Raw genomic sequence first — 20,618 nt, forward strand, 5'->3', positions numbered from 1 at the left:
GAGAAAGAGAAGCAGTGAAGAGGATTTAGCATAGCTGCGGTTCATGATATTAACAGCACAAGTTGATAATGTGCATGTAATCAGATGTACTGGAGCACAAGGTTATGATGTGATGTGTGTTATGTCTAGGCTTTGCTAAAAGGATACGTTTTTAATCTGCACTTAAACTGGGAGAGTATGTCTGAACACTGGAAGATTATTCCACAGGAAGACTATTCCAAAGTTTAAGAGCTAAATGTGAGAATGCTCTACCGCCTTTAGTGGACTTTGCTATTCTAGGAACTACTAGAAGTCCAGAGTTTTGATATCTCAAGGAGTGTGACGGATTGTAGCGTGATAGAAGAATGAAAAGATAATTGAGAGCTAAACCACTGTACTACACTGAAGGTAAGAAGCAGTAGTTTGTAGTCAATTCGAAATTTAGAAACGGGTAGCCAGTGTAGGGATGATAAGATTGGGGATCATATTTTCAACCACCTAGTAATGCATTACAGTAGTCTATCCTGGAGGTCATGAACGCATGGACCAGCTTCTCTGTATCAGATATAGATAACATGTTTCTTAGCTTAGCGATATTTCCAAGGTGGAAGAAGGCTGTTTTTGTAACATGGTTGATATGATTTTTAAAAGACAAGTTGGTGTCTAAAATAACTCCCAGAACTTTTACTGTTGAACTAGTAGTTACAGAACATCCGTCTAAATGCAGGTTTAAATGCTGGAGCTTCAGTGTACTGTATTTTTTTGGATGAGGAAAATCTCCTTCTTATCAGAATTTAATAATAGAAAGTTATGAGTAATCCAGTCTTTTACACACACTCAGTTATCCGAGCGAATTGAGCTGTATCGTCTGGTTGCGATGAGATATATAGCTGGGTATCATCAGTGTAACAGTGGAAGCTAATCCCATGCCGTCTAATATAATTTCCTAAGGGAAGCATGTATATTGTGAAAAGCAGGGGTCCTAGAACTGAACCTTGTGGCACGCCATAATTCACTTGCATTAACCTGCAAAACTCTTCATTTAAGTCTACAAAATGGATACGATCAGACAGGTAGGATTTAAACCAGCTTCATGCCTGTCCCTGAATGCCGATGTAATTTTGTAAGCGATCTAGGAGAAGATCATGATCGAATGATTGTCGAATGCAGCACTAAGATCTAGTAAAACTAACATAGGGATGTAGCCTTGGTCTGAAGCTAAAACAGGTCATTAGTGATTTTAACTAAAGCAGTTTCTGTGCTATGATGGGGCCTAAAACCTGCCTGAAACTTTTGGAAGCTTTGAAATGGGTCTGTAATTTGATAGCGTGTTTGGATCCAAATTAGGTTTCTTAATGAGGGGCTTAATAACTGATAATTTGAGGGGTTTAGGGACATGACCTAAAGATAGTGAGGAGTTAATAATATTCAGAAGAGGCTCACCAGCTGGGAGTGGGAATGGGATCTAATTGACATGTTGTTGATTTAGCTTTGGTAATAACATCATACAGCTCTTCCTGTCCTATACATGTAAAGCAGTGTAGTTGTGAAGTTTTAGGTATGATTGGGTCAGGAGATGCTGTTAGAGGTTGGACCGCCACAAATGTTTTTTTAATACTATACATTTTTTCAGTGAAGGAATTCATAAAGTCCTCACTACTAAACTGTGATGGAATACATTTTTCAGATACCTGATTTGTTGTTAATTTAGCTCCTTTACTGAAAAGGAACCTGGGATTGTTTTGGTTGTTTTCTATGAGTTTGCTCGGGTGTTCAGTGTTTAGCGCCTGTCTGTAGCTGAGCATACTGTCTTCATACAGAATTCTAAATACTTCCAATTTAGTTTTCCTTCATTTTCTTTCCAGATTACGGACTGTTCTCTTGAGGGCATGCGTAGTGAGGATAAGCTCTATGTTGTTAGCCATTTCATCAAGATTATTAGCATTTATGGGTTTAGTGAAAAATTGAGATAAATTAGGCAGGTTATTTATGAATCTGTCCTTAGTGGTCGGAACAATAGTCCTACCAAGTTGATAACACGGTGAAACACGGCTAATCTGCTCTACCGGTAGTGTGTACAATATGAGGTAGTGGTCTGTGATGTCATCACTCTGAGGTAAAATATCTATATCAGTGACGTCTGGTCTGTGGGATATTATTAAGTTTAGTGTGTGATTAAAACGATGAGTTGGTCTGGTGATGTTTTGTTTAACCCAAAAGAGTTTAATAAGTCCACAAATGATAGTCCTAGGGCATCGTTTGCATCATCTACATGCATATTAAAATCTCCTACAAGCAGCACTTTATCAAAATTGGGGTCTGAAAAAGGTCCAAAAGAAAACGAGCAAACTTTTGATGAAAATCAGTGTAGGGTCCTGGGGGTCTGTACACGGTGACCAGAGCGAGAGATAGTAGGGGTTTTCTATGTATGTCTGAAAGTACAAATTTAAGAACAAGCACTTCAAATGATTGAGACCTGAATCCTAATTTTTGACTAACATTAAGAAGGGCACTATAAATGGTAGCTACACCACCCGCACGACCAGTCTGACAGGGCTCATGCTTATAAACATATCCTGCCGGTGTAGACTCGTTTAGAGATATAATATACCATATAATCATTTGGTTTCTGGTAGTGCAGCAAATTGTTTAGAAAATTAATCAGTTCTTAAAGCACTATCTAATCTCAGGAAATATATATATATTATTTAGAGTGCATTTTTACAGACGATCCATGATTTGGTGTTGAAAATCAAGAGGTCATTAGCTACAAAATACATTCTTTGTCTATATAATTTCTATTTGAATGGGGTAAAAAGAAAACAGGAGAAAGTGAATCAGGTCCAGGTATAGGGTGTATTAACAGGCTATATCTAAATGATGGAAACTAATCAAGGTAAATAATCAATCTTTTAATAATAGTAAGCAAATTGGCTAGTTGCCATTTTAGCAAATGTATTAAATAAGCAGTGTTAAACTGTATAATTTTAAGGAAATCTTAAATGCAACATAAATGTGTAGTGTCCTCTATTTACTGTGTTGCTTTCATTATATATTTCACTTGATCCTACCCTATAATATTGAACTATTATAATTTTTTATTTTTTTTTTTAAGTTGGGAAGGGGGATTACTGCAACAAAACAGATCTATGCAGTGTTCAAAAAAAAAAAAACTTAGTTGGAAACACCTCATTTGACATGTCAGTCACACCCACAGTGATCCTGAAGGTATGCCTGTCTTTGTCCCACCTACCTACCACTATAATCAGGAAGTGAGCACTTCAACTAAAGGAAGTAAAAACACTTTAACTCTGCTCTCTTTCTCTCTCTGATGTTAGTAAAATGGCTGAGGACAGCAATATTTCAGTGGACCATCTTCAGTTCAGCTGTTCAATCTGCCTTGATTTGCTGAAGGATCCAGTAACTACTCCATGCGGCCACAGCTTTTGTATGGTGTGTATTAATGACTTTTGGGATCAGCCTCTTCAGAAGGGGGTATACAGCTGCCCCCAGTGCAGAGAGACGTTCATGCCGAGACCTGTACTGCGTAGGAATAATGCTATGGCTGAAGTTGTGGAAAAGCTCAAGTTGAAAGACATAAGCGCCGCTTCTGCTACTTATTACAGCTCAGAATGGGGAGATGTGGAATGTGATATTTGTACTGGGAGCAGAGAAAAGGCAGTCAAGTCATGTCTGGTGTGCCTGGCTTCTTTCTGTAAAACTCATCTCGTGTCTCACTTCGAATCTCCTGTTTTTAAGAAGCATAAGCTGGTCCAGGCATGCAAACATCTTCAAGATAAAGTCTGTGCGCGTCATGACAAGTTGGTAGATTTCTACTGTCGAACAGACCAGAAAATCATTTGTGCATTGTGTATGTTGGATGACCATAAAGGCCACAATGCCACATCGGTTGCTTCGGAAAGAACCGAAAAACAGGTACAAAGAGTGTTTTGTGATTTGTAAGAAACTGTAATCTGATATGAGACGTTTGAATAGACATGTTCACTTCAATAACAACAATATTGTTTTTTTGTTTTTTTTTATATAATGCATAAGGCTTGTTTAATTGCTGGCTGATAGTTTTATTCCTTTCCCTATTCCATACATGTCCTTTACAAATCATAATCTACCACAGAAGCAGATAAGAGACATGCAGAGGAAATCGCAGCAGAAAATCCTTGAGAAGGAGAAGAAACTGCAAGACCTTAAACAGGCTGTAAACACTCTTAAGGTAGGTACCAATCCTAGGATTGCTGGAGCGATGAATTTCAGTCAGTTTTTTTCTGTAAATACGAGCCAAACAACTTATTTAGGGGCTGGAACTCATACATTCTTCTCTTACCAGAGCTCTTCACAGGCAGCAGTGGAGGAAAATGAGAGAATCTTTACTGAGCTGTTTACCGTCATTCAAGAAAAGTGTTATGAGATAACCGAGCTTATCAGAGAGCAGGAGAAAGTTGAACTGGATCAAGCTGTGGGACTGCAGAAGCAGCTGGAACAAGAGATTGCTGACCTTAAGAAGAAAGACACTGAGCTGGAACTGCTATTGGACACAGAGGACCATGTGCATTTCCTCCAGGTATGACCTTTGTGGAAGTTCAACCTCTACAGTAAACATGTGATTAGTCATGTAAATGTAGTAATTACAAAATGTCTTTGTCAAACCCTAATGTACAAGAGAACATTCTTTAATGCTGCCACCCTAACACACCCATATCTGCTAGTCTGATCTTATTTTCACAAGAATTCCCTTTATTTATGGTTTTAATACAGAGTTTTCAGTCCATGTGTTCCACTCCTAAAACTAAGGACTTACCCAGGATGACGATCAATCAACATATTTCTTTTGACGGCATGAGGAAAAGTCTATCTGACCTGAAAGAGCAATTTGAGAAATTCTGCAAAAAAGAATTCAACAAAATCAACCCAAATGGTAAAACAAAAAAACTTCATAAAACGAATATACTTACATAAAACTGTATACTTACATGTGCATATAATTATGGTGTAAAAAACAATACATATATATGTATCATGTTGTTTCCTCTTCTATTACTATTATTCTTTTACTACAAAAAGAAAGGGTTTTTATGACCCCAAGGGAAAAGTTACTTTATTAGACACTCCTACCTGATTGGTCCACCATGTTAGATTAGATAAGATTATATTTTACTTTATTGTCATTGTGCAGAGTACAAGTACAGGATCAATGAAATGTATAAAAATGTATAAAATGTATAAATATAAATATACAAAAATACAATATATGTATTATGGTAGTGTAAAGGTGCAATATTTAATGGACAAATGAAGGTAAAACCAGAGACAGAGATTTGATGCAGCTCTCAATCTAAAAGGAGCAATATTTTATTTTGTATTAAACTTCAACAAAAGCTGGTTCTTCTTCAAGTTTTTGGAGTTTATTCAATCTCTTTTTGGACTAAAAATGAGTCCGGTGGTGCTACAAAGTCGCTTACAGGCAGCAGATGCGGGTAGGGGAGTGTCGAGCCTTAATGACATCTTCGGTAGAGGCGCAAAATGTAAATGTCAACAGTCATTTTCAGTTCAAATATTGTGCACTAAAAAGTACATATTGAATCATAAATGTAGTTTAATAGAGAGTAAAAAGTGCTTTTATCTTTGATACTCAGTAAAACTGACCCAAAAATTACTTCAGTACAGTAGCGCAGTACATTTTCTCAAACACTTTTCACCACTGCTCAACCTAGTGTTCGAAATATGATCAACACTGGTTTTCTTGATAAACATATCAGTGCCCATGTAGGCTATACGAACAAAAGTTTGTGGACACCTGACCCTCACATCTATATGTAAATAGTAAACATCTCATTCAAGATTAAGTTCCTTTTAGCTGTTATATCTGTGCAGATTTGTGATCATTAGGATGTTGATGAAGAGATCTGAGGTTTAATCGGTGTTCCAGTTCATCTTTAAAAAAAAAAAAAAAAGTGATCAGTGAAGTTAAGTTCAGGGCTTTGTGCAAGACACTATTTCTTGCACTCCAAACTTGTGTTCATGATAAACCTGGTGTACAGGAGAAATGTCATGCTGGATCAGGCTTGTAAAGTGTAATTATAGTGAAGGGAAATTATAGCGTAACAACGTGCAAAATCATCTATTTACAGTGTATGCAATTTGTGGCAAGATCCACATTTGGGTGTGATGTTCAGGTCTACACATACTTTAGGCCATCGAATGTAAAATGCATGTCAGTGCTGATAATGATGGAAGATTTGGTCACCTATGATTTATTGGTGTTTACCTTTTAAGTGATGGACTGACTTATTGTTATAGAAACAGATAGCTAACTAGTTGTCTATCAGTAGAATTCAATGATTTAGTAATTTATTAACTACAGTGACAAGTTTATGAATATTTTTTTATTTGGTAGTAAAACATGAATCCTGTATATTTTAATGTTACCTTTGAAATACACAAAATTATGCATTTAGGGTCATAACTTGTATATTTGTCATTATACCTTAATAGTTGCCAAGATTCAGATGATTTTACCCAGTGAACCAAAGACCAGAGAGGAATTTCTTCAGTGTAAGTGTAAATGAACGTTTATATATATATATATATATATATATATATATATATATATATAATGTGTGTGTTTGTGTGTGTGTGTGTGTTTTAGGTTTTATAACTAAATATGTGGAAATATACAGTATATATCATGTTTGAATAATTTTTTTTTAATGTTCTTTAGATTTTTGTCACCTGACCCTGGACCCTAACACGGCAAATGAGGCACTATGGCTTTCAGAGAATTACAGGAAAGTGTCCCGCAGTGGGGGATTAAACCAATACCCAAGTCATCCAGACAGATTTGGTGGTTATGGTCAGGTGCTGTGTAAACAGAGTGTAAGTGGACGCTGTTACTGGGAGGTTGAATGGAGCAGGGGTGGATGGGTGTACATCTCAGTATCGTATAAAGGGATCTGCAGAAAAGGACGTGGGAAGGAATGCTGGTTTGGACACAATGCTCAGTCCTGGAGTCTGGAATGTAGCTCCACGTTGTCGGTCTGGCACAACGACGTTCAGACCAAGATCTGTGGTCCGTTATCATTTAGAATTGGAGTGTATTTAGACCACAGTGCAGGAACTCTGTCATTTTTCAGCGTCTCTGACACAATGACTCTCCTCTACAGAGTCCAGACCATGTTCACTGAGGCGCTTTACCCTGGTTTCTGGGTCAATGCACTTGCCACTGCTAAGTTGTGTTACTCTGTAGAATGACGAAAGCTTTTTCATCCATCTAAATATGTATTATGGGAAATGTATTATGCAGTTGTGTAAATCATTGGTCCCCAACCACCGGGCCGCAGACCGGCACCGGTCTATGGGTCAATTGTTACCGGGCTGCACAGAAAGAAAACTTACATAACTTACAATTTTTTCCGTTTTATTTATTATCTGATTCTGAACGATGATTTACCTTCATCCACTACCTTCTTAAAAGGGATTGCTCCAGCCGGTAAAACATTTACCGCTAAATTGAAACCCCCAAACTAGAAAAATTTACAAAAAACAACACAGTGGAATCACATTTATTATTATATTTAGAAAATACCAGTTTTTATGCCGATCGTATCATTTTATTTTGTTATATTTATCCGCCACACCTTAAAGGCCGGTTTGTGAAAATTTTGTCTAACATTAAACCGGTCCGTGGCGCAAAAAACGCTGGGGTCCGCGGGTGTAAAACACATGCTTTGTAATTTATTATTTAGTTGTGTGTCATATAGAAAGCACAGTGGATGCATGCACGGAAATACTTTATAATTTATAATGCAAATAAAAAAGAGCTGGTAACAAGTAACAAAAACACATGAACATAAAAAAAATATATAATGTAAACAAGAAACCTAAGGTGAAAAACAACCACAACCAACATTGTGAAGCCAGTATTTAAGTAAGTAAGTGGGTCACTGCTTAGTTCTGGGCTAACAATTGTAAAAGTTGTTCAAATCCTGTTTATATTAATATTTATTTATTTCGTATGTAAGTTATTAATGCAGCCTGTAGAAATAGTTTTTTGTTTGTTTTATGCCTATAGTTTTTGTTTGTTTGTTTTATGCCTATATTAATTCTGGAAGAGAATTTGTTTTTGTGCTACAAGTCAAATGATATGAAAGTGTGTGTGTGTGTGTGTGTGTGTGTGTGTGTGTGTGTGTGTGTGTCTGTGCTTTCTTTTATGTTAGCAAAATGTGTATTTGGTTTTGTATTTGTATTTTTAATTTTATCTGATCAAATTAAACATCTGATACAAGTACTAAAATATTATATATTATATATACATTCTATTTTTGTAAATAATGACTAAATCCTCAGGGGTTCGATCCTGAGCTTTGAGTAAGGTCTATGCGGAATTTAGCATGTTCTCACTGTGATTGTGTGGTGCCAGGAGGTCATACTTAATCCCAAGGATTTCCAAATTTTTGTTTAGTTTTTCTACCAGGAAACCCCCCTCTACAGAGAAATAATATTCAACAAGGCACCCAGGTTCGACTACAGCTGACTCAGCATATGAGACAGAGTTTAAACAGATGTACTTTAATAATAAATTAAAACCACATTTAAAATATCAATTTAATACACACCTACCCAAGCCTTCTTGCACTAGAGACCAGCACGGGACCTATTTTTCAGTCCCGCTCAAATATTTAAGATTTAATTAAGACACCCGCGTTCACCCATCACATGTTGTCCCGCACCGCACTCGTTTGTGTTTACTTTGCACAGTTGACCACAGGTACTTAAACTCATCCACCTTTTCCACCTCTTCTCCCTGCAATCTCCCCTTCACCACTCCACTGCCCTCCCTCTCATTCACACACATGTACTCTGTCTTACTCCTACTGACTTTCATTCTCCTTCTCTCCAGCACGTACCTCTACCTCTCCAGGCTCTTCTCCACCTGCTCACTACTCTCACCACAAATCACTATATCATCCGTAAACATCATAGTCCACAGAGACTCCTGTCTGACCTCGTCCGTCAACCTGTCCATCACCACTGCAAACAGGAAAGGGCTCAGAGCCGATCCCTGATACAGTCCAACCTCCAACTTGAACCAGTCTGTCGTTCCTACTGCACACTTCACTGCTGTCACACTGTCCTAATACATGTCCTGCACCACCCTCACATACTTCTCTGACACACCTGACTTCCTCCTACAATACCACAACTCCTCCCTCTACACCCTGTCTTTTCTATACTTTTCCATCAACATTCTTAAAGCAAATAAGGCATCTGTGGTGCTCTTCCTAGGCAAGAAACCATACTGTTGCTCACAGATGGTCACCTCTTCTCTCAACCTGGCTTCTACTACTCTTTACCATAACTTCATGGTGTGACTGATCAGCTTTATACCCCTGTAGTTACTGCATGTCTGCACATCTCCCTTATTCTTAAAGATCGGTTCCAGCACACTCCTTCTCCATTCCTCAGGCATCCTCACCTTCCAAAATCTTGTTGAACAACCTGGTTAAAAACTCCACTGCCATCTCTCCTAAACATCTTCATGCTTCTACCGGTATGTCATCTGGCCCAACCAACTTTCCACTCTTCATCCTCCTAATCGCTGCTCTCACTTCCTCCTTTTTTATCATTTATCATCACCCCTTCAACATCCAGCTTCATGTTCATCATCAAAAACTCTCTTCACTTCCACTACATTCTTACTGTACTTTTACTTCAGAATCACCCCTACACCATTTCTCTTTCCATCCACACCATGGTACAACAATTTAAACCTACCTCCAATGTTTCTGGCCTTACTTCCTTTCCACTTGGTCTCCTGAACATACAACATATCTACCTTTCTACTCTCCATCATATCAGCTCATCATATCTCTCTCCCTTTACCAGTCATATTACCAACATTTAAAGTACCAACCCAAACCTCCCATCTCCTCCATTTCTCCTTTCCCTGCTGTCTCTGTAGACATCTTCCTCCTCTCCTTTGGCCAACAGTAGCCCAATTTCCACCGGTTCCCTGTTGGCTAACAATACCCATGGTGGTCGTTGGTAAACCTGGGCCTCGATTGATCTGGTATGGAATTCAGGTTTGTGATTGGGACCAGTGTTTCGCCTAATTCCGACTCTCCTGGATGAAGACTACATCCCCCCTGCCCCCCCTGTAGATGGCACTCACAACACGGAAAGTTCAGTCAAATGCTTCCACCAAGTTAAATTTGACAAAAACGTATGCAGTCTCCTGTAGATGGCAGTATAAACTCATTAATCATTTGCTTTTTGAACCCACCTGCCTTGATTTTACCCCCTATTTCTTCTGTCTGCATATCCAAAGAGTCACTAAAATGGGTCAGATACACTTGCACAAGTAATATTGAACGTGTAAAACACTACTTTTCATTCTATTAACATGGACAGCTTTAGTAGTCAGGGGGGTATTATTTGAGCCGGCCTATTTTAACCCACCTGCCTGAATTCTACCCCTCATCATTTCTTTCCCTTTAGTGCCCAAAGAGTTACTAAAGTTTTGTTGCTAAAGTGATTTTGGCATTTTTCTTTTCAAATAATTGTGCAGTAAAATGACAAATTAACATAGTATTAGACAGGTTGATTCACAGATACAGTAGTACTGCAATATGATCCGCTTTGGCGACCCCTAATGGGAAGAAGTAGTATTGCAATAAGAGTAGAAGGGAAAAAAACTAATTCGTTAGCTAATTTACTTATTTCATTTCTTTTTTTATTATACCAATTCTCTTTACATATTTCTGCAGTTAAACTTGAAACTATGTTAGTCCTGTAGCTGAGTCTCATGTTGGCTCGAGAACATAGTGCCCTAGCTTTCTCTTTTTGTGCTTTCTGTGCATTTTAATCCTAAATCACGGGTCCTAAAATGGTTCAAAATGTTACCACCTACTTGTTCGGTACTCGTCACAAATTCTAGATCCATGAATAATAAAGTGCTTTTGCTTTTACTTTGACTCAGAGACTCCTCTAAGTCATTTCAGAGAAAACGAAAGTGATAATAAACCTCCGTGTGCAGCAAAATGGCAGAAGCAAGCATTTCAATCGGTCAGGAACATTTGAATTGTTCAATCTGCCTGAGTCTACTAAACAAGCCTGTGACTACTCCATGTGGACACAGTTTCTGCATGGTGTGCATCAATGGCTATTGGGATGCAAAAGACCAGAAGAAAGCCTACAGCTGTCCACAATGCAGAGAGACGTTCACTCCAAGACCTGTCCTCCGCAAGAACAATGTGCTGACTGAGATTATAGCCAGACTGGAGAAGCAAGAACATCAGACATCATTTGCTCAAGCTTTAGACATCATTTCCATTGAAGCTGAAGATGTGGAGTGTGATTCTTGCATTGGGGTGAAAGAGAAAGCGGTGAAGTCCTGCCTGACATGCCTGGCCTCATACTGCGATGTGCATGTTCAGGCTCATCATGAATCACCTGCCTTCAAGAAGCACACGCTCATCAAAGCCCTGGGTAACCTCCATGAGAAAACATGTGCTCAACATAACAAGCTTCTTGAGATGTTCTGCCGCAATGACCAGAGAGTGATTTGCTACCAGTGTTCAGTGGACAAACATGGAGATCACGATATAGTCCCAGTTCAAGAAGAGTGGATCAAAAAACAGGTATGTGCTCAGTGTGTAATTGCAAACTGCTTTGAAATTACACACATAAAGTAGAGTAGAATCATTTGAAGCTTGCTCTTTGTGTCCATACTTAAAAGTGACTAAATACCTTTTGCATTAACAGAGCTACTTTAAGGATCTACAGCACAAATATCAGACTAAAATTAAAATGAGAGAGAAGACGCTGCAGGAGTTGAAGGATGTTATAGATGCCTACAAGGTAAGCATGACAAATTTCACTTCTCACTTTTGGCCTGTGTGCTACTCAGCTCGTGCACATTGATGCTAAACCTGCCATATAAAACGTTTTTACATAGAATAAAAAAAAGTGCTAATAATAAAATAAAATCAGTAGTATTGTATTTTGAAAAAAAAAAAAATCCTTGATTCTGTCTTGATTCTGTCTACTGATAAAATAAATAGAGAAAAAGAATGGGGGAAAAAAAGAAAAGGAAAAAAGTTCCAAAAAGTTCCAAACTTGAAGTAAACAGTCTGAAGACTTTATGAACATTGCACATATGAACATATGAATATTGTATATAAGGGAAAGAATGTCTAAGTAGAATTGTATTGTTATAAGGTTTATTTCGATTAACTTTGGAGAAAAAATTACATTTATGGCATTTGGCAAACAAATGTTTCCAGTTAGTACAGTCACTACATCTGCCTCTTTCAACCCAACTACCTGCATGTCCTCCCTCACCACATCCATAAACCTCCTCCTTGTCTTCCTCTTTTCCTCCTTCCTGGTTACTCCATCCTCAGCATTCTTCTACTGATATACCCCATGTCCCTCCTCTGCACATGTCCAAACCATCTCAATCTCACCTCCATCACCTTGTCACCAAAATGTCTTACATGCGCTGTCCCTCTTATAAACTAATTTCTAATTCTGTCCATCCTCATCACTCCCAACGAAAACCTCTAAATCTTCACCTCTGCTACCTCCAGCTCCGCCTCCTGTCTATAAAGAAAAACCGATAATCATACTTGTGTAAAACCGCAGATACTTGACTGCAAAACTTACTCCATAACAAGTTTCAATATGACTTTCTTTACTAAAATACGAATCAGATTTTGAACCAGAATGAAACAGAAGGCAACGGAGCAAAGCGATCTTTCAAAAAGGATCTTCAAAAAATTACAGTATCATGTCAAAAAGTAAAAAAAACAAACATTCATTTTAATCTCACCTCTGAACATTGCCACATTTTTGTACCTTCTTGTTTGTACCTATAAAAGAACATTTATGCGCCCCTAGTGGTAGAAATGTACCTTTGTATCCTTTGTGTCCTGATCATACACCCCACATGCAGAACATCAGTGAAGGTTTATGGAAGAATATGGAAAAATATCAGGATGGAATTTGAAACCATATCAGGACATAAATGTGCCAATGTTCAAGCTGTACAAGCAACAAAGCATTTGTATTCTTTTAAGTACATTTCTTTACCATGATTTTTCTGTGTGCCACAAACAACAATTAGAACACATTTGAAAGTCTAGTGCAATTTCCATATTTTCCTCCTCTCCCAACTGTCTTTTCTTCTTTTTGCAGCGGTCTGCACAAGAAGCAGTTGAAGACACTGAGAAAATCTTCAACGAGCTTCTCATGTCTATTGAGAAAAGACGATCTGAGGTCACCAACCTGATCAGAGCTCAAGAGAAAGCTGAACTGGCTCAAACTGCAGAAGTACTGAAACAGCTAGAGACGGAGATCGCTGACGTTAAGAAAAAACAAGCCCAGCTAGAAAAGTTGTCACAAACCAGTGGATACGTCCATTTTCTCCAGGTAACATCACATGTCTTTTTAGGCTGTCAAGCCTCCAGAAGAGGGGTTTTCATAATTGTTGTAAAGAGCAATGTCTAACACTTCAGTTTAAAATGTTTTATATATGCTTAGTTGGGATGAGATCTAATGGTCATACCCAATGATTTACCCAATTTTTATACCTATTAGACAATTCTATAAGCCATTGTAATCTTTGGATGGAATATTGCATCATATTATATTGGGAATCAGTCAGAGTTAACACAGTCTCTTTCTTTCTAAGGTGTTTACATCGCATGATCTTACTGTACACATAAAACCTGTCAAATGAATGTAAAAATTATGTTCTGAACTTGTGTTTCTAGACTAAATTAAAAAATTAACTCAGCTACTGACCAAATGTGATTATGATTAATGTTCATTAGCAACCTGTAACCATGGTTCATTCTAAAAATAAACAGTACAGTCAAACGTATTGTATGTAGACATCTGACCAGACTAGAAGAACTTAAGTGTTCTGCACAGAGCCCTGATCTCAACCCCACTGAAGAACTTTTGGATGAGCTGGGGAATTATAGCTCATTATAGCTTGGGTTACGGTGTTCAAATTTCAGCACGATCAAGCTGCAACTTCTGTGCCCTTGAGCAAGGCACTCAATTACAGTCTTGTGAAAATAAAAGTGGGGTCACTTTTATAGTCTTTGAGTTCTACAGTTTTACATACCAGGACATAATCAAAAATCACCTGGTCTTATCAGGTTTTAAAGTTAGGTAAATGCAATATCAGATGAATAATTCCATATGACAAAAACTTGTGTAAAAACTAAGTACACCTTAACCTCTAAGATAGGATTTAAGGGGCTAAGAAGCAGCCAGGTGTTGCTAATAAAGTTCCTTTGACTAATTGATGATGATCAAGTGTGACCAACTCTATAAAAGCCCAAGCTTTATCAGTTTGCTTGTCTGGAGCATTCAGGTGTACTAGCACAATGCCAAAGAGGAAATACATCTGCAACCTGCATGCATAACCCAATGTTTTTAACTGTCGAAATTAAGATAAGTGTAAAAGATTTTAGACTATGGAAAAATAGTAACACATTACAAGTGGTTTATCCTGCTTTTCTTTCTCTCTCTCTCTCTCTCTCTCTCTCTCTCTCTCACTCTCTCACTCTCTCTGTCTTTCTGTCTGTCTGTCTGTTTTAGAGATTTCAGTTCCTGGGTTCTGAACTGGAAACTGATGATTCTTTCAAGGTGGATTACAATCGCCAGTCGTCATTCGACAATTTTAAGAAATCTATCATCCAATTAAAGGAGGAAGTAGAAGAATTCTGCAAGGAAAAAGTTGAGAATATTTCAGAAAATGGTGAGCATTTGATATGGATTCAAATAACATTCTATATCACCTTAATTTCCTGGACATCTGACCATCAGAGAATGACCATCACAGACAAACTTGAAGAACATAACTGTACTTGAACATGAATGCCTATGAACTAAGGTTCCTTAATATACATAACTTTTGCTCTTGTGGCTTAATAAACAGAAATCCTTATGAACATAATCCAAAATCTAGTGAAAAAAGCTTTTCTAGAAGAATTAAATTATAACTCCACATTAATGCTTATGGTTTGGAATGGGATGTTCACCAAGGTAATTGTTTTGGGGTGTGACTATCAGGTGTACATTTGATTTATTTGTTTGTTTGTTTGTTTGTTTCAGTAGTGATCTTCAACCAGATCATTGTAATGCCTGAGCCAAAGACCAGGGCGGAATTCCTGAAATGTAAGTTTCATTGGTGTAAATAGTGATCTTGATTAATTAAAACATAAATCTGTTCATAGCCCATTGTAATAAGCTGCCATTTTGGGAATAATACACATAGGCAGTGTTTAGCACAGGATATGTTCGCTTTGTTCATTATTTTAAAGGAATCATTCAAAATGTTACACAAATACTGTTATTATTCATTAGAGACTAATCTTGGTCTTCTGAGCATGTCACATGACATGATTTAATTTGAGATCATCTAATAAGGTACAAGAGACATTGAGGAAATTGTACATAATAAGACATACATCATTTATTTTCATATGATTGGTCCACTTATTTTTGTTCATAATGCCATTGAAGTAGCTTGAAAAAAGTGTAATGCATTTTGTAGTGTAGAGATACAAGAGAGACCTAGAAACTAGTAAATTTTTTTCAGTGCCGAAACCCTGGAAATATTGGAAAGGTTTTTCTTATATGCATCAAGACAAGTCTCTCCTAGAAGGAAGGATTTACGAGGATCATGCTTTTTGTAGTGTTTACAAGCTTAAATCTGATTTCTTGAAGATCAAAGAAAAAATAATTCACAGTATTAAGAATAGGTGTATATTATGTCTATTATTATATATTCTGTCTGTATATTATTATATATTATTATATAAAAAAAACTTTACCCTCAATCTTTTAACTGTGCTTAATCTGGCAACATCTCACAAGATATATGTACAGTTTAACATTTCATAAAAGCATTATGAAAATACAAGTGAGCTTTTCTTTTTCATCAGCTTCTATATATATTGGTCGTAAATAGTATTTTGACTTTTACTTTTATTATCATTTATCATATTAAAGTAAATGCGCCTTGGGCATCCATTAGGGTTTGCATCAGGATGACTGAATGATCTTAAACCATGAACCAAGTCATGTGACCCAATCTATATTTGGTAAAATCTTTTGCTCATATGCAAATATATATATATATATATATATATATATATATATATATATATATATATATATATATATATATATATATGTGTGTGTGTGTGTGTGTGTGTGTGTGTGTGTGTGTGTGTGTGTGTGTGTGTGAGAAACATTAGGTGACCACAACAACACTAATATGAAAAAACATTAAAGTGCACAAATATATGTAGCAATTTTTAACCCAACATTCAAAAAACAGGTGCGAAAAAATAACTACTATCATTGAAAGAGTAGTTAGCAGGCAGTTTTTACTAATAAAATGAACAATATTTTTTAATCATCAAGGTTAAAGATGTATCTCTACACCAACCAACCTCAAAAAAACGATTATTAATACTGATCGTTATGGGAAGAGTTATAAGGTCGTTTCCAAACAATCTGAGATTCCTCATAAATGTGTCACTGCATTAAGTAAAATATTATATTATGCTTTTCATTTTTCCACTTCCTGATTCAAATATCATAAACCTTTTATCACCTTTATTCAAGTTACATAAGTGTTATGTCACTGTTATTAATTATTATTTTATTGTTCTTTATCATTCTTCCAGATACTTGTGAGCTATCACTTGATCCCAATACAGCACATTGTTTCCTCGAGCTGGCCAATGATAACACGTATGTGACATCTGGTAATCGGAAGCATGAATACCCTGATCATCCTGAGCGATTTGCAGAGTTTCTACAAGTGCTCTGTAAGCAGAGAATGCCTCCACGTGCTTACTGGGAGGTTGAGGTTAATGGTAAAAATGGAGTTTCCATTGCTGTATCTTATAAAAGCATTAACAGAAAAGGATCGCAAAACGAGTCTCGTTTTGGACATAACACACAGTCATGGAGATTAGTTCGATATCCTAAAGGATACTGTTTTTGGCAAAATAATACCAAGATTAATGTCTCTGGTCCAATTTCCCAAAGAATTGGAGTTTATCTTGACCAAAAGGCAGGAACTCTGTCCATTTACAGTGTTTCTGATAAAATGACCCTAATTCATAAAGTCACAACTGCATTCACCCAGCCCTTGTACGCTGGGTTTGGGATAGGAACTGGCTCTTCTGCAAAGATTTACCTTCAGGCCTCAGAGGCTATGACTACCACTGATGGTGCTCAGTGTTTGAAGAAGAAATGAGTTACGGTGGTAGATTTTAAAATGAAAGAGAAACAAATTCCATAGGTTAAAAGTGTGATTTGCTTATTCATCACTAGCTTATTCTAAATATTGATAATCTTAGAAACATAAGACCTAGACAGATCTAAGACCATCCCCTTCTTCGAGTTTATTTCAAATACAATGTATGACTGTTTGTTGGCAGTGCTGCTTCAATGCTAAAAAATGTGAAGGATAACATTTTAATGCCACCATGTTCCCCCTTGTGAATCCTATAAGAAAGGTTCCTTCCCTTAAACCATACCTACCGCTTGTAGTACTATAGACACATGACTGTGTTCTGCCCCTTTCTTCCTTCTCTGCATGTATGATGCTAATTTAGACCTCCTTATTGCTCCTATCATTCATTCTGCAAGAGTTATTCAGTGTGTTTAGCTGTAACATCCCAATCAGCATGCAGTTTGACGGGTTTACTTTTTTGACAAAATTGACTGAAATCAAAACTACTCTATGTGTTGCCATCGTTATTTTGTTCAAATTGATCTACGATCATGATTGTGACCTCTGTATTCAATTATGAAATTTAATTATTGCTAATTTTACATTCTCTAAATCTACAATAATAGTGCACAGCATATTTCTTTTATTTCACCAGCATGCAGATCAAGAAATTGCTAAAGAATATTTGCATTTTAGAAACATAAGAATTTTAGAATTTATATTGAATCAAGTATTATTTTATTTATTTTTTTGGAACAAATAAAAGTTCAAAGTTAAAATGTGTTCTTGGTTACATTTTGTTCACAACACTGTTGTGACTATTTGACTGTATGATTGTGTATAGTGTTTGTGTGTTTACTGTTAAGTGCATAAATATATGTTGCAATTTTTGAAGAGTAAACCAATATTCAAAAAGTAGGTGGAAAAAAGTAAGTACTCCTATCCTACTACAACAATCGTTAAGGGAACCAGTTGTTACTAATAAAAGCAAAAGATTAGTTAATCACCAAGAAGTGTGACTACCTCAGGAAACTCTGAGGTGTGTCTCTACATTAGGCAACCTCAAACAAAAACAACTGTATCAGCCTGGGAAGGGTTATAAGGCCATTTCCAAACAACCTGAGATTCCTCACAAATGTGATATTGTGACTATTTGATTGTACTATTGTGTATTGTTCAGAGGTGGGAAGTAATGAAGTACAAATACTTTGTTACTGTCCTTTTTTACTGTAGATTTTTCTGGTATCAGTACTTTACTTCATTGTTTATTTTTCTGATTTTTTTTCTACTTCTTACATTTTTAAACCAGACTTGTTACTTTAGTTTTAATCTGTTTGGTGACATAGTCCCCACAGTGGATCGTCAGTCCTATAAACTTTCCCTTTCACTCTCGCAGATACCCGTTAAACATATATACATAAAGGGATGTGTAAATTCAAATGCAAATTCATTTTAACGACATAAATTTTATTAACGGGCGGTTAATTCAGCACGCATTTCTGTTCGCCTATTTTTATTAAAAGTATGTATAAATAAATAAATAAATAAATACAAATGAGAAGTCCTTTCTTTACTCAGATATGGAATAAATAAATAAACTTTATATAATAATATGATAATTTTAATCACTAAACATGTTTTACTGATGAGCTAAGTCTCAAATTAAACACCACAATCCACCATGATGCACATTGGGCAATTAACCCTCTGGGGTCGACAAACACACCGGCATTTTTTCTTCATTATGCTAAAACTAACTTAAATTACTGTCTTTTTAATCGTTCAGATAAGAGCAATACATCATTCACATCTGTAAAGGGTCTACTTTTATTCGAATACACTCAGAATAACAACAAATCTCTGTGCATTTGTAAAATAAAGAAAACAGACAGGAGGCACATAAATAAAACAACTTATTGATTTCTCAGTGAATACTTGCCTTACAGACATAATAAATATATGAATAGAAAGCTCAAAATGTCTTATTTTAAATAAACCATAGAATGTTCTCCGATTATGTTATCTGGATGAAAGATGTGGTAAATTTTTTTCCGGTATCACCTTGTTAACCTTCCGTGTGGAAACATAGAAAAGTTCCGTTTGGTGTCCTGATGATTTACGTAATTTAAAACACCGTAATTACTTAATTATCTAAAAACATTTAGAATAATTTTTTGTCTTCATGCTCTATATTGAGTTTGGTTTCAATAATAATAAACATACATTTGCATAAAGCTTCCATATTTCTCCATGTCCATGTTACTTAAAGTATTAAAAACATTAATATATGGTACATTCAGAACAGAAATGTGCGATTAAGTTGGGATTAAATATTTTAATCGATTGACAGCCCTAATATAAATATAATGTGAGGTCCAGTTAGAGTGACACTAAAACAGGTAGTAGTAATGGCTACTTGTTACTTAATTACATGTCAGAGCCCGAACTTATTTACTTTAACTTGAGCAAAAAAAATATATTCAGTACTTCAAATTTTACCAGAGTTTTTTTAAACATTAATACAGTAAAACCCCGTTGTACGAGCAACCTATAGTACGAGCAAACGGAGATACAAGCAAACTCGCTCGCAAAATTTTACCCTGTTTCACGAGCAAATTTCGAAGGCACGCGTAAACTCACGCTGCAGGTTCCCTGTTTTCGGCGGAGGGTCGCATCAGTCGCTTAGTTGATGACATATCACTCAGTCGCTCTCGTTGTTCAGTGCAGCAAAAACTTAACTTTTTTTAGTTTTATATTTTTATTTCACTAGAAATCTTGAAGAATTTCTCCCAATAAAATCAGTGATGGTGCTGTGAAAACGAAAGTAAATAGAATTACCATGGAAACCGAGGAGGTTACGAGCGTGGTGTGCATCTCACACTCGCAATCAACCGCTACCACATGGGTAAGTGTTCAATTATATATATATATATATATATATATATATATATATATATATATATATATATATATATATATTTGTTAAAATAGGCTACAAATACTTTATAAGTGCAGAAATAAGCGATCGAATGAGGTCTCGGAACGGATTAAATCACTTTTACATTCATTGTTATGTGGAAAATCAGTTCGAACCTACGAGCAAATGGACCTACGAGCAATTTTCAAGAACGACTTATGCTCGTACAACGGGGTTTTACTGTATCTTACTGTGGTTTTTTTTACCACCTCTGGTATTGTGTATGTGTTTATTGTCTTGGATAGAACAATCTTTACCTTTAATTAAACTGTTATGCTATGAAAATGTGACTAATGCTTTATGGTGCAAAACTGATCACCGGGTGTCTGCCTTTTATAGTGGTGACTGCGAGACGCGATTGTACTTTGGGAGATGAGC

At 36.4% G+C, this 20,618-nt stretch overlaps 2 protein-coding genes across 3 annotated transcripts; both read left to right on the forward strand.

Moving 5' to 3' along the window:
* Positions 1 to 3,257: 3,257 nt before the first annotated feature.
* LOC124376561 (E3 ubiquitin/ISG15 ligase TRIM25-like) lies at positions 3,258 to 8,243 on the forward strand. The gene is made up of 6 exons (XM_046835717.1): positions 3,258 to 3,915; positions 4,115 to 4,210; positions 4,325 to 4,558; positions 4,753 to 4,912; positions 6,490 to 6,549; positions 6,716 to 8,243. The coding sequence occupies exons 1-6, from the start codon at positions 3,322 to 3,324 to the stop codon at positions 7,243 to 7,245; spliced, it is 1,674 nt and encodes a 557-aa protein (XP_046691673.1). The 5' UTR covers positions 3,258 to 3,321; the 3' UTR covers positions 7,246 to 8,243.
* Positions 8,244 to 10,985: 2,742 nt separating this feature from the next.
* On the forward strand, positions 10,986 to 18,042 carry LOC124376962 (tripartite motif-containing protein 16-like). Of its 2 annotated transcripts, none has more exons than XM_046836188.1 (6): positions 10,986 to 11,633; positions 11,758 to 11,853; positions 13,192 to 13,425; positions 14,608 to 14,767; positions 15,127 to 15,186; positions 16,707 to 18,042. In XM_046836188.1, exons 1-6 carry the CDS (start codon positions 11,034 to 11,036, stop codon positions 17,282 to 17,284), a joined length of 1,728 nt encoding a protein of 575 aa, XP_046692144.1. In that variant the 5' UTR covers positions 10,986 to 11,033; the 3' UTR covers positions 17,285 to 18,042. The 2 variants fall into 2 exon arrangements, with proteins under 2 accessions (XP_046692144.1, XP_046692143.1); XM_046836187.1 differs by having other exon boundaries at positions 10,990 to 11,633; positions 15,124 to 15,186.
* The last annotated feature ends 2,576 nt before the right edge of the window (positions 18,043 to 20,618 follow it).

This window comes from Silurus meridionalis, chromosome 23 (assembly GCF_014805685.1).
Source record: "Silurus meridionalis isolate SWU-2019-XX chromosome 23, ASM1480568v1, whole genome shotgun sequence".
Lineage (NCBI taxonomy): Eukaryota > Metazoa > Chordata > Actinopteri > Siluriformes > Siluridae > Silurus > Silurus meridionalis.